The sequence below is a fragment of the Symphalangus syndactylus genome, chromosome 6, assembly GCF_028878055.3.
Source record: "Symphalangus syndactylus isolate Jambi chromosome 6, NHGRI_mSymSyn1-v2.1_pri, whole genome shotgun sequence".
Lineage (NCBI taxonomy): Eukaryota > Metazoa > Chordata > Mammalia > Primates > Hylobatidae > Symphalangus > Symphalangus syndactylus.
Window position 1 is genome coordinate 50,058,298 of NC_072428.2, and position 12,819 is coordinate 50,071,116.

At 46.1% G+C, this 12,819-nt stretch overlaps 1 protein-coding gene across 3 annotated transcripts; it reads right to left on the reverse strand.

The window, feature by feature from the left end:
* Nucleotides 1-266: 266 nt before the first annotated feature.
* Nucleotides 267-12,808, reverse strand: CCKBR (cholecystokinin B receptor). 3 transcript variants are annotated; one of them, XM_055282651.2, is made up of 5 exons: nucleotides 12,377-12,804; nucleotides 2,465-2,716; nucleotides 2,048-2,297; nucleotides 1,583-1,740; nucleotides 267-1,381 (listed from the first exon to the last, which is right to left on the reverse strand). In XM_055282651.2, the coding sequence occupies exons 1-5, from the start codon at nucleotides 12,525-12,527 to the stop codon at nucleotides 849-851; spliced, it is 1,344 nt and encodes a 447-aa protein (XP_055138626.1). In that variant the 5' UTR covers nucleotides 12,528-12,804; the 3' UTR covers nucleotides 267-848. The 3 variants fall into 3 exon arrangements, with proteins under 3 accessions (XP_055138626.1, XP_055138625.1, XP_055138627.1); XM_055282650.2 differs by having other exon boundaries at nucleotides 267-1,740; nucleotides 12,377-12,808; XM_055282652.2 differs by lacking the exon at nucleotides 2,465-2,716 and having other exon boundaries at nucleotides 12,377-12,803.
* Nucleotides 12,809-12,819: the final 11 nt, after the last annotated feature.

The window sequence follows — 12,819 nt, forward strand, 5'->3', positions numbered from 1 at the left end:
GCACCACTTTGGGATAATGTGATCAGGAATCATGATATGTCATGGATGTGCCATTTTCCATCCCCATTCACAGTTATTGCAACATTGGAATGTAGGTAGAGGATGAAAACTCAGAAAGAATATGCACAGCCATACTGAACCTCAGAGGCTGGGCTTTCTGGCAAGGGGTTGTGCACAGCAGTGTGCAACAGTGGGAGAGACCTGACAGAAGGATACTGCAAAATCCTATGCCTCCTTACCTGCCCCAAAAGAATCCATAAAGGAAGTTCAGGAGGAAGCCAAATAATTTATTATTTCTTTAACAGTTTGGGTAAGGAAGGAGAGGGCAGGGCCATGGTCCTTAACTGGAAAGGGATGAAGAACCTTTTCAGTGCAGAACAGCCTGTTGGTCAGAGGTATGAGATTAGGCCTGATGGTATTTTCAGTGCTGATTGGGAAAGGGCATTGTGAGGTCAAACTAGGAGCATCCCAGTCAGCCCTGTGCCAGGCTCCATAGTCTCTAAAACAATCAGTGCCACTAATCTATGTGTGTGAGAGGCAGGTCAGCCCTTGTCAGAGTTCCCACCGTGTAGAAATAGTTCACTGCTAGGGATGCTGTGTCTATCCAAGGTCAGTGTCATGTTTCTATGGGCCAGGCTCAGTCCCATATCAGAGGCAGGCCTCCTTTCCTGTGTACTGCTCCATTCTTGTTCCTCTTGTGTCAGGTAAGCTACCTTTTCCTGTGCGTTGGGGTTAGTCCATGCTTTGGGTGTTGGTTTCCTGTGTCAGTTGTGGTTTGTGTTTTGTATGTCTGGAAGGGTCAGTGCATGTCATTTGTCCTGCCTCAACCCCCACGGCCCCTCTACTCCTCAGCCAGGGCCCAGCGTGCTGATGGTGGTGTAGCTAAGCCTGGACAGGGAAGCAATGGAGGGAGTGGGAGGGTCCTCATCGGGAAGAGGCCTGGGGCGAGCTCGTGGAGGCCGGGGGCAGCAGCGAGCGCACGTTTCCAGGCAGGCCTGGCGAAAGCGACGGTGCATGAAGCAGTAGATCAGGGGGTTGACACAGGCCGAGGCATAGCTCAGCAAGTGAATGAAGGAGATAGGAGCACCTGAGAGTGCTCGGTGTGCACCCGGGCCATCAAAGGCGCGCCACGTGTTGGCACTATAAACTGGCAACCAACACAGAAAAAAAAGCACAACGATCACCAGCAACATTCGCACCACACGCTTCTTAGCCAGCAGCTTGGCCTGGGTGGGCCGGGAGCCGGATCCTGGCCCAGGAGCCGTCAGCGCCGTCAGCTCCAGGGCAGGCCGGGAACGTGGAAGTTGCACGTAGCAGCCATCGTTGTCTTCGCCAACGGCGCCGGTCTCAGGCCGGCAACGCCCGTTCTGGTGAACAGCACCTGAGCACAAAGGGTGGGCGGTCAGAGAAAAAGGCGAGTCCTCCCAGTCTCCAGCCCAATCCCCACCTGACCTCCGCTCCCAGCTTAACCCCATTTCCAGCTTTCTTCTCGCCTTCATTTTAGCCCCACCCACTCCAGCAGGCCCCGTCGCCCTCCAAAGCTCCGCCTCTCCCAGATTTTGCTCACGTGGTCCAGCCCCACCTGGCAGCCCGCCTTGGTTTCGGGCCCTGCTTTGGCTGTTGCTGTCACTGTCACCGTCAAAGCGAAGCCCTAAGTAGAGCTCGCGAGAGATAAGCCCGTAGGCCACGGCCATAACCACACCCGGGATGAAGAACAAGAGCAGGAGCAGCAGTACGGACCTGAAGGCAACACAGACACATCACTCGGGTTTCTGTCCAGCTATAATCACAGATGGAGAAAAGCCAAGGACTAGTGTTTCTAGGGCTGTGGCCAGGTACCTGAAGTAGGAGTAGGATTTGGGGATGCCGCTTGGAAGGGAGAGAGAACTGGGGAGGGGACCCAAACTGGAACTCCAGGGTGGTGGATGCGGAATAGGAATTGGCGTGGTAATTCTCCGGGAAGCTGGAGGAAGATTCTGGGCAATGGTCGTAAGCATCTAATAGGGGTGAGAAAGGAATTCCTAGGATAGTTTGTGGGCAAGCTCACCAGGTCTGGCGGACCCGCGCACTGGGCCAGCGATGCATGCACTGCAGCACACGAGGCCCCACTGGTTGCACGACAGTGTACACGGGGTAGGGCACCATGAGTAGTCCGGACAGCAGCCACGTGGCTACAATCACGCGAGCCGCGTGGGAGCGCGTCTGCCACACTCGTGCCTGCAGTGGTCGGCAGATGGCGCTGTACCGCTCCAGTGCGATGGCCACGAGGCTTAGCGTGGACACGCTCACAGACACCCCTAAGCAAGGGAAGAGAAAGGAAGGAGTCACCTAGGAAACTTGCACTACACAACCATCAGTGGGACTTCCTCACACCCCTCCCTGCCAACTGGGGAAGACCCCTACATCCACAAGAGCTTTAGGAGGGGAGAGTGGCAAGTGGGGGTGTGGTGGTTGTCTCACCCACCCATGAGGTAGGAAACCGCCTTGCAGATGACTGTGCCAAAGATGAACGTGCCCATGAGATTGGGCAGGAGGGTGAAGGGCATGCAAGCCACAGCCAGCAGGAGGTCGCTGACTGCCAGTGAGAGGAGGAAGGCATTGGTGACAGTCCTCAGGCGGCGGCTCAGTCCCAGGACCACGATGATGAGCACATTTCCTCCAACGCTCATCAGGAAGATCACTGCGTAAAGAGTGATTCTAATGGCCAGCTCCAATTCTGGGTAAGAAAAGGGAGAGGTGGCAGTAGGGGGTCAGCCTTCATTCAGCCAAATCCCCCTCCTTCCCTCTTATCCCCAATCCTCACTACCCAGCCAGATGCCTACATCCCCCACCCATGAACTGCTCAGTAAATGGTGAACTTGAATCCTTTAGCCTTCTAACCCCTTGAGGTTTGGTTAAATTGGCCCAACTCTGCCCTTCCTTAAGAAAGCCTGTCTCTTCTCAAGGTTTGTTCCAAATCTTTCCTTCTTTTTGCAGCCAGGCTTCTTAAGAGGATATTTGTGTCTTCTCATTTGCTCTTCATTCCATTACAATACAATATTCTGTACCCTATCAGTGCATACTTCTTCCCAAGTACACTAATCTTTAACTGCTAAATTCAAAGGTCCTTTCTTAGCCTACTCTATTTGACACCCCCAGAGTATTCTACACTGTTGACAACCCACTACCGTTTGAATCACATCAGATCATGTCTTTATTCTTTAAAAACAAAAGCAAAAACAAACACTTCACTTACTCTCTACTGTCTGCAACCCCTCAGAATATCATCAAGATCCTCCCAGAAGGGACCTCTTTCTCTCCCACCCCCTCTGTGTACTGCACGCATTTAAGCAAGCCACTGGATGACTCAGTTTCTTGAATGCATCATTTGCACTTGTGACTCTCTCCCTGCTCAAGCTGGTTTCTCAGACCGGAATACTCTTTTACCAACCCTCCTCACAACTTCCACCCCTCATCACAAGCTTATTTTCTGTATCTGGTGAATTCCTATTCATCCCTTGTTGGTCAAGACTCAAATTGACTGCTACTTCTTCTGTAAGGCCCTTCTGGACACCTCATTTGGTATTACTCTCCTCTTTCTCTGACCCATGCCTGTTTCTTACACAACTATTAAAGCCTATTTTACTTCTGCCTTGTATTTTAATTCTCTCCAAACATTCATTCTCACTCTATAAACATTTACAGAGGACTCCCTTTGTGGTAGGCACTGGGGACAAAGAGATGAACATGACAAGCTCCCTGCCATTTGAGAGCTCACAGTGGGGAAGTAAACTCAGATACATAAACAGATGCGATAAGGAGTGAGGCTGAAGGATGTATAAGGTGCTGTCGGAGCTCATAGGAGGGACACCTGTGTGAGGCAGAGGGGCCGGGAGGCTGACCCCATTCTTTTGTGTCATTGTCTATTAAAAGATAGATTAATCTTTGGACCACCACACCACAGCCAAGCAGATTTAGATAAAATCGAATTGGATTGAACAGGACTGAATCACTCATACCTATGGCCTCAGCATGAGAGGGATTAGAGCTCGAAGATAGAGAGGGCAGGGGACAGAGCCTCCTAGATTGCAGAGAAGGAAAGGCTCAAGGCTGCAGCTCTCTCTTCCAGAGCCCCATACTTTGATTCTCATTTTAGCTCCCAAATTGAAAACTACAGCCATGCACTGAATAACGATGTTTTGGTAAATGACAAATTTCATATACGATGGTGGTCTCATAAGATTATAATGAATAGCTGAGTGCAGTGGCTTATATTTGTAATCCCAGCACTTTGGGAGGCCAAGGCGGGAGGATCACCTGAGGCCAGGAGCTTGAGATCAGCCTGAGCAACATAGCAAAATCCCATCTCTACAAAACATAACAAATTAGCTGGGTGTGGTGACACGTGCCTATAGTCATAGCTATTCAGGAGTTTGAGGCAGAAAGATTGCTTGAACCCAGGAGTTCGAGGCCGCAGTGAGCTATGATAGTGCCACTGCACTCCAGCCTGCACAACAGAGTGAGACTCTGTCTCAAACAAAACCCAAAATAACAACAACAAAAGATTATAATGGAGCTGAAAAGTTTCTATCACCTAGTTATGTTATTGTAACATTGACGCATAATGCATTATGTATGTGTTTGTGGGGATACTGGTATAAACAAACCTACCGTGCTGTCAGTCATATAAAAGCCTAGCACATACAATGATGTACATAATACTTTATAGTGATAATAAATGACTGTGTGACTGGTTGATGTATTTACTACATTATACTTTCAATCATTATTTTAGAGTATATGCTTACTTATTTTTTTAAAAAAGTTAACTATAAAACAGGCTCAGGCAGGTCCTTTAAGATGTATTCCAGAATAAAGCACTGTTATTATAGGAGATGACAGCTCCATGTGTGCTGTTGCCCTGATGACCTTCCAGTGGGACAAGATGTAGAGGTGGAAGATGGCAATATTCATCCTGACCCTGTGTAGCCCAATGTGTGTGTTTGTGTCTTGGTTTTAACAGAAAGGGGTTTTTTTTTTTTTTTTGAGTTAAAAACAGAAAAATGCTTATAGGATAAAAGTATATAAAAAAAATATTTTTGTATAGCCATACAATGTGTTTTTTGTTTTACACTGTATTACAAAAGAGTCAAAAAGTTTATAAAGTAAAAAGTTATAGTATGCTAAGTTTAATTTATTATTAAATAAATTTAGTGTAGCCTAAGTATCCAGTGTTTATAAAGTCTACAATAGTGTACAGTAATGTCCCAGGCCTTTACATTCACTCACCACTCACTCACTGACTTAGCCAGAGCAACATCTACTCCTGCAAGTTCCATTTATGGTACGTGCCCTATACAGGTGTGTGATGATTTATCTTTTATGCTGTATTTTCACTGTACCTTTTCATGTTTAGATACACAAATACATAATATTGTGTTACTCTTCCCTACAATATTCAGCACAGTAATATACTGTGCAGGTTTGCAGCCTGGGAGCAATAGGCTATACCATATAGCCTAGGTATGTAGTAGGCTATACATTCTAGGTTTGTGTGACAAACACTCTATGATGTTTACACAATGAAATCACCTAATGATGCATTTCTCAGAAGGTATCCCCATGATTAGTTAATGCATGACTGTATTTTCTCATAACAAAAACCAATTTATTTAGAAATTGTAGGCATCAAATAAATGCTATTTATAAAAACTTCCAAACTGAACTCAGCAGTAACATTCTTTGCTCAAGACCACACACCTGATAAGGGGCTGAATCAGAATAGAAGCCAAGTCCCTGATCCCTAATGTGCTTTGCCTCCTACTGTTTGTTCCTGCAGTACTCTGTTATTCATCATACTACCTCCTTGGTTTTTTTTTGTTTGTTTTTGTTTTTATTTTTGAGATGGAGTTTTGCTCTTGTTGCCCAGGCTGGAGTGCAATGGCATGATCTTGGCTCACCGCAACCTCTGCCTCCTGGGTTCAAGCGATTCTCCTGCCTCAGCCTCCTGAGTAGCTGGAATTACAGGCATGCACCACCACGCCCAGCTAATTTTGTATTTTTAGTAGAGATGGGTTTCTCCATATTGAATCCTTTAGCCTTCTAACCCCTAGGTGATTTCATTGTGTAAACATCATAGAGTGTTTGTCACACAAATGCTATTTCTCCATATTGGAGAAACCCAAGATGGGTTTCTCCATCTTGGTCTCGAACTCCTGACCTCAGGTGATCACCTGCTTTGGCCCCCCAAAGTGCTGGGATTACAGGTTTGAGCCGCTATACCCGGCCCATACTGCCTCCTTCTTAATCAAATCTCAATCTAAATGCCTCTTTCTCCCTCTCTCTATACTCAACCATGGCATTTCTCACTGTGTTAGTATATATATAATTCTCTGTCTTCCCCACTAGACTAGGAGCTTCTTGAGGACAGGGGCAAGGTCCATCTCGCTCTCCAGTATATCCCTAGCACTCATCATCCCTAGCACAGAGGAGGCAGTCAACACATGCTTGTTAATGAATCTTGGATGATTCTGTCTTTCAAGACAGAAGTGCATCTGCTTTCCCCCTCCTCATCCATGCGTCATCTCTGCAGAGGTGCTCCAGCATGCCCTCGCTTCTTCTTCTTTGCCTCTGTCTTTTTGGAGACGCATGTTGGAAGGTCCTTGTGGGGGTCAGTGAGAGGTTATGATTTCAGATGCGTAACTTTTGTTTTTTATATGCAAACCATCTATATTTCCTTTAGAAGCTGGGCCTCTCTCTGTAAGGAAGGATTACGGAAGGCTTATAGGTGACAAAATTTGAGGGGAGTAAGTGTGTATGGTGGAGAATAAAGGATCTTTAGGAGGGAGACCTCTGTCAGAGAGGTCCTTGGACTCAGAAAAGAGCTGGTGGTTTATCTTGGACTCACTGTTTCTCCTCCAAATCCATTGTCCTCCCACCCCCAGCCTCCACCTCTTTAATCTTTCTGGTTCCATTATCTTGCTTACATCTGCCTCTGGGTGTCTTTCTTCAACTAATTATTGATGCAGTTGCCACACCTCAAATTGGTACAGTACTGTGAAGCATGAAAAGCAATTTCTCATTCATTCATCCAGCTGATGTCCCATGTGTGTGCCCTTGAGCTTGGCTAATTGTAATGGACTATAAAGATGGAGCTAAATCTCACCCTTATAAAGTTTGCAAAGATTGCAAACTTTACTTGCTTGGGGACTCCTGAAATTTATAAGACAAAGTCCCAGTAAAAATGACTAGCAACTGTGCAGTGTTTTGCTGTTTTACTGGACATTCCTAGCTATTATCTTATTCCCAGCCACCACTGTCTCCACAGGTCTTTGTTGTTGAACAGTTCAGAAATGTGAAAAATTCTAATTAAAAGCAATTTTAGAGCCAGGAGTTTGGGGAGGCAGAGCGAGGGATAAATAGGTGAAGTATAGGGGATTTTTAGGGCAGTGAAACTATTCTGTGTGATACTGTAATGGTGGATACATGCCATTATACATTCGTCAAAACCTATAGAACCATACAACACAAAAGGGAACCCCAATGTAAACTCTAGAATTTAGTGAATAATGTATTGATATTGGCTCATAAATTGTGACAAATGTACCACACAATGTAAGCTGTTAATAATAGGGTAAATTCTGTGTATATGTGTGTTTGTGTGTGTATGGGCACTCTGTACTTTTTGTAAACTTAAAACTGCTCTAAAAATAATCCATTAGTTTAAAAAGTCATGCACAAAATAAATCAGAATTAGACTTGTATGCGTGTACGTGTGTGTGTGTGTGTGTGTGTATTGATGTGTGTTTGCGTGGTGGAATATGAGTGATGACAGTGGCTTCAGTGACTAGGAAACAGGCATGGGTAGAAGGATGGGAGATAGCACCTCCTGGGGTACATCCACAAGTGCCTTGATAGTCTACCCGTGAGCATCATCTCATCATCTTCCTGGGGATGAGAGGAAAATTGGCATCAGACCAGGGGACTCAGAAGACTGGGACAGTTCAGTTCTTCTCCTGGTGTTTAGAAGATCTGTATTTGTTCTGTCTAGATATGGCAGAGAGGTATGAGCGCAAAAATCCAGACAATGTGACATAAAATGAAAACGAAGCCTTTCTAACGAAAAACTCCACAGAACACTGAAGCTGCTGATGCCTCAAATTCTGCGTTCTACTGGCACGTTTGATCTGTTCACCCATGCACACAGACATCAAAGTAATATCCTTGTCTCTACGATAAGCAGGGATCACATCCAACTGACTGTGGGTAGTGGCTGGGTGAATGGGGGAATCCACATAGTAGGTACTGAGGGAGCAGAAGTAATATGCAAGGGTGTGTAGGTAATATCAGAGTGCGTGTTGGGCATACTTTAATCTTTGAAATAGTATATGGGTAGGTGAAAGTCACGCTTATTTCTGTGGGACATATCTGGAGAATGGTAACATCTACATGCTTATAGGTAATATCTGATTGAATATGGCTTACATTTAAGTTTAGATAATATCTGAGTAAGTGTAGTAACATTTGAAAGAGCAGGGGTTAATATCCAACTCTCTGTAGATGACATTTTGTAGGTAACAACTTCAGGAAGCATAGATTACATTCAGAGGTCTACTTGTGAATAGTGGAATATCCAAATAATGATAGAAATTGCTGACTGGGAAGAAGTAATATCCAAGTGTGTATGGGTAGTATTTGAGTACGGATGTTAGATGTTAGCATTTTAAACTAAATTAAGATATTAATCTGGGCCAGACATGGTGGCTCATATCTGTAATCCCAGCACGTTGGAAGGCTGAGGTGGGCAGATCTCTTAAGCCAAGGATTTAGAGACCAGCCTGGGCAACATGGAAAAACCCTATCTCTACAAAAAATACAAAAAATTATCCACTTGTGGTGGCACATGCCTGTAGTCCCAGCTATTCAGGGGGTTGAGGTGGGAGGATCACCTGAGCCTGTGGAGGTCAAGGCTGCAGTGAGCCATGATCATGCTACTGCACCCCAGCCTGGGCAACAGAGGGAGACTGTCTAAAAAAAAAAAAAAAAAAAAAAAGATGTTAATCTGAGTAAATGAAATAACTGAGCACCTGAGTGAATGTAAGTAATATTTAAGCTTTTGTGGGTATTATCTGAGTATGTGAGAGTAATATTTGTAATTTTATGGGTAGTATCTGGGAAAAGCTTACTGAAGTGAGCATAGGTAATATCTGATGGTGTGTGGATAATAATAAAATGAAAGTGAGTAGTGTTTGATGGATGGGTAATACCAAAATGACTTCGGACAATATTAAAGTGAGTGTGGTACCATTTGTCTTTCTGTGGGTACTATCTGAGTGAACATGGGTAATACTCAAGTTTGCATGGATTATATAAGAATAAAGTGGTAACATCCAAATTCCTATTGCTAACATTGGAGTGAACCTGGGTAACCTATGCATCTGCGGGGATAATATCTGAGTGAGTGTGGCTGACAGGGTCTCTGTGTGTAACATCTGACGGGCTGGGTAACATCCAAATGTGTGAGGAGCATTTAGATGAGTGAGGCAAATTTTTGCACCTGTGCTCTGAATTGCGTCACATCCTGCTTTCACAGGGAATCTTCTCTATTGATTATCCCCTTTCTTATCTGCACCTTCAATCTTCCTCTCTTGGCCCAATCACCATCAAACATTTTAAAAAGCTCTTGTTTTAAAATGCGTGTGCACACATGTGCACACACACAACAAACCTACGCACATACCCGCCCCCTCCCCTTCCTCAATCTCATGCTATTTTTGGCAATATCCTGCTTTTCTTTCTTTCTCTCTCTCTCTCTCTTTCTTTGCCTACTAGACTTCTTGAAAGTTTTGGCTACATACCCTGGTTCACTTCTCATAACTCCCTCTCTCACCAGCCCAATCTTCAACCTACCATCGTCAAGCCTCAATACCTACAACTCCTAAATATTTTCTTGTTATTGAATGTGAAGGATGCTGTTCTGACTGTCCTGTTTTTTATTTATCTAACTCATGTCAATAGCATTTGACATCACTTACCCCAACCTGCTTGAAACTCTCTTTTTCTTGCTTTCTGGAAGGGCATAGCTCCTGCCTTTCTGATGGTTTCATCTGAATCTCCTTCATAAATTCTCCTTTCTCTGCCAGGCTTTTAAATAATGTTCTTATGCAGAGTCTTGACCCAGGACCTATTTTCTTCTCATTCTATACAAAATTTTCTGGTTTTAACTATTCTCATGGCTTCTACCTCCTGTAGGCAAAGACCTTCTTCAAGTCTGTATTTCCACCTCAGACCTCTCCTGTAAGTTCCAGACCCCTGGATTCAACAGCTTACTAGGTAACCTCACCTGGATGTCCCACTAACATTTAAACTCAATGGGTTCCAAACTGAATTTATAATTCCCTCTTCCAAACCTGTTTCTGCTGTTTTGTTATCTTTCTCATTGTATACAATTGCTATAGCACCAATATCCATTCAATTGTCCAAGTTAGAAATCTGAATGTCATCCCTTGACCTCTTCCATCCTCTCTGCTTCTAATCTGTTGATTCCATTTCCAGAAGAGGCTCTCAAATCTATCCACCTCTCTCCATCCCCCTTGCCATTACCTTAGTCTCAGCTAGTATCGTCTTTCACCCAGACCAGTGTAATATAGTAACCTTCTAAAGTATCCCCCAGCCTTCCATCTCATGTCTTCCAATCCATTCTCCACATTATAGAACTAATCCTGGTAGTACTACTGAATCTCTTAGTAGTTCCTATTGCCCTCGGGATAAAGTCCACATTCCATGGTCAGGCCTAGCAGGCTCTCTGCAAACCCTCTAGGCTGGTCTCCAGCCTGTTCATTATTCCCTTCTTAAGATATATGTTCTAGCCACACAAAACTATTTCACAGTGGATAAAAGTGCCATGAATTCAAACTTTGAGCTTTTTATACATCTTGTCCTTTTATTTGGGATGCTTTCTGCCTCTTCTGCCTGTTCACTTGGCTGGCTCTCCCATATGTATGTATGTGTGTATATATATATATATATTTTTTTTTTTTTTTTTTTTTTTCCAACAGGAAGCTTAGAGCCAGTCTCCCTAATTTTTTGGACTTTGTATCTCATTTCCTCAAGAGGCCAACTTTAATTCTCAAGGAGGCTAGGCTGGGCTAGAGGTGCTCCACTTGTGTTCCCACTATCTTTTCCCTATCAAGGCTCTTCCACTTTGTGCTGCAATCCCTTGCTTGTCTGTCTCACCCATTAAACTTTGAGCTCTGTGAAGCAGGAATTGTGTCGGTTTTGTTCAACTTACATTCCCACTGCCTAGCACAATCTCTGGTTCAATAAATATTGGCTGAATGACAATCCAAGTGTGAGTGTGTAATAACTCGGCTGAGAAAGCATAGATTATTTCGTGGGGTAAATAAATACTTGGATTACAATTTATTCCAACTTTCCCTTCTTGAGTTTAGAAAAATTTCCTTCTGCTTAACATTGTTCCTTCACCTGGAATCCCACTCCTTCCTTTTCTGCCCACTCAACTTCAAGACCCAGCTCCAACGTTCTAGCCTCTGTGAAGTTCTTCTGGTGACCACAGTTTGGACCCTTTCATGGGACTTCCCTTGTGTCTGTGATTTTTCCATTTGTTTGTTTTCTCTCTGCACTTGGCTATGGGCCATGTGGGTCCAGACTGGGTCTAATTTGCCCTTTGCTCCCAGCACCTAGCCTAGGGCTGGAGAGAGAGCTTGGAAGATAGCTGGAAACATTACTTGCAGACAGAGAGGGCACAGAGCCTTGAAAGCTCCAACTAGGGAGGCAGAGGGGTTTGAGAAGGAGTGAAATGGAAACAGGCAGCTCTAAGGAGCATCCCCTAGTGTCCAGCCTAATTCAGATTTGAAGATCTTTTTTTGGGATGGCTGGGGGCTGGGGTGGCAGATGTGATCACAACTTCAGCTTCCCATTCAAGCTTTCCAGAGTGCTCCCTCCCTCAACCAGCCCCCTTCGTTTCCCAATCCTGCCTTCCTTTCTTCCTTCCCTTCTCTGTTGTGGCTCTGTGAACTGGATGTAAGAGGGAAAAGGAGATCTGCAGGGTTGGCAAGAGGAGATCCTCACCTTCTGACTGGTGTCTAGGAGGGGCTGCGTGTTGGGGAAGGGGCTGTGCTTTGGGGTGAGCAGGGGCTCTAGGTGTAATCAGGGGACCAGGATGTGAAGGAGTTCCGACCAGGTGGTGTGAAGCTATGATGAAGTTGTAAGCTGCGGGGGTGAAGGTGTGAGGGGAGCTGTTTGGGGGCTGAGGGAGTACTATGAGGGGCACAGTGTGGGCGTTTGAGGAGGTAGTGTGGGGCTCGTGGGGGACTCTATAAGTGTTCTGGGGTACAGTGAAAAAGAGCTTGTGGAGGGGGCTGAGGGAGGCACCCACCTCGTGTCCCGGCTCCGCGAATGCGAGGGGGCTCGCAGCTGAGGTTGCCCACACTGCTGCTGTTGAGGAGAGGCGCCCCCGGGCGGCACAGGGAAGCCCCCGGCCCGGGTCCGGTTCCCTGCACGCTCCGGTTCAGCTTTAGCAGCTCCATGGCCCCCGCCGAGCCCGCCGCCTTACTCAGCTCGACCCGGCGGGCTCCCACCGCGGCTCCACCTGCTCACGCTGCGATTCCGGCTCAGGCTCCCGCCGCCCTCCTCCCCCGCCCCCCTGCCCCGCCTGGTCCCCGCCCCCAGCCCAGGCGCCTGCCTCTCCACTCTCCCGCGGCTCGCCCTGCCTGGGTTCCCGTCCCTCCGCCAGCCTCTGTCCCACCAGGTGACTGTGCACCCCCTCCCTGGCTCGGGAGTTCTGCCCCTCCCTGTGCGACTGTCCTCCAGGCTCGCCCC

Coding starts and splice junctions, on each gene's coding strand:
- CCKBR (XM_055282650.2), bottom strand. CDS start 12,527: ATGGAGCTGCTAAAGCTGAACCGGAGCGTGCAGGGAACCGGACCCGGG. Junction 2,717..12,376: donor TCGCGGAGCCGGGACACGAG/GTGGGTGCCTCC, acceptor TTTCTTACCCAG/AATTGGAGCTGGCCATTAGA. Junction 1,741..2,047: donor GCGCGGGTCCGCCAGACCTG/GTGAGCTTGCCC, acceptor TGTTGCCTTCAG/GTCCGTACTGCTGCTCCTGC.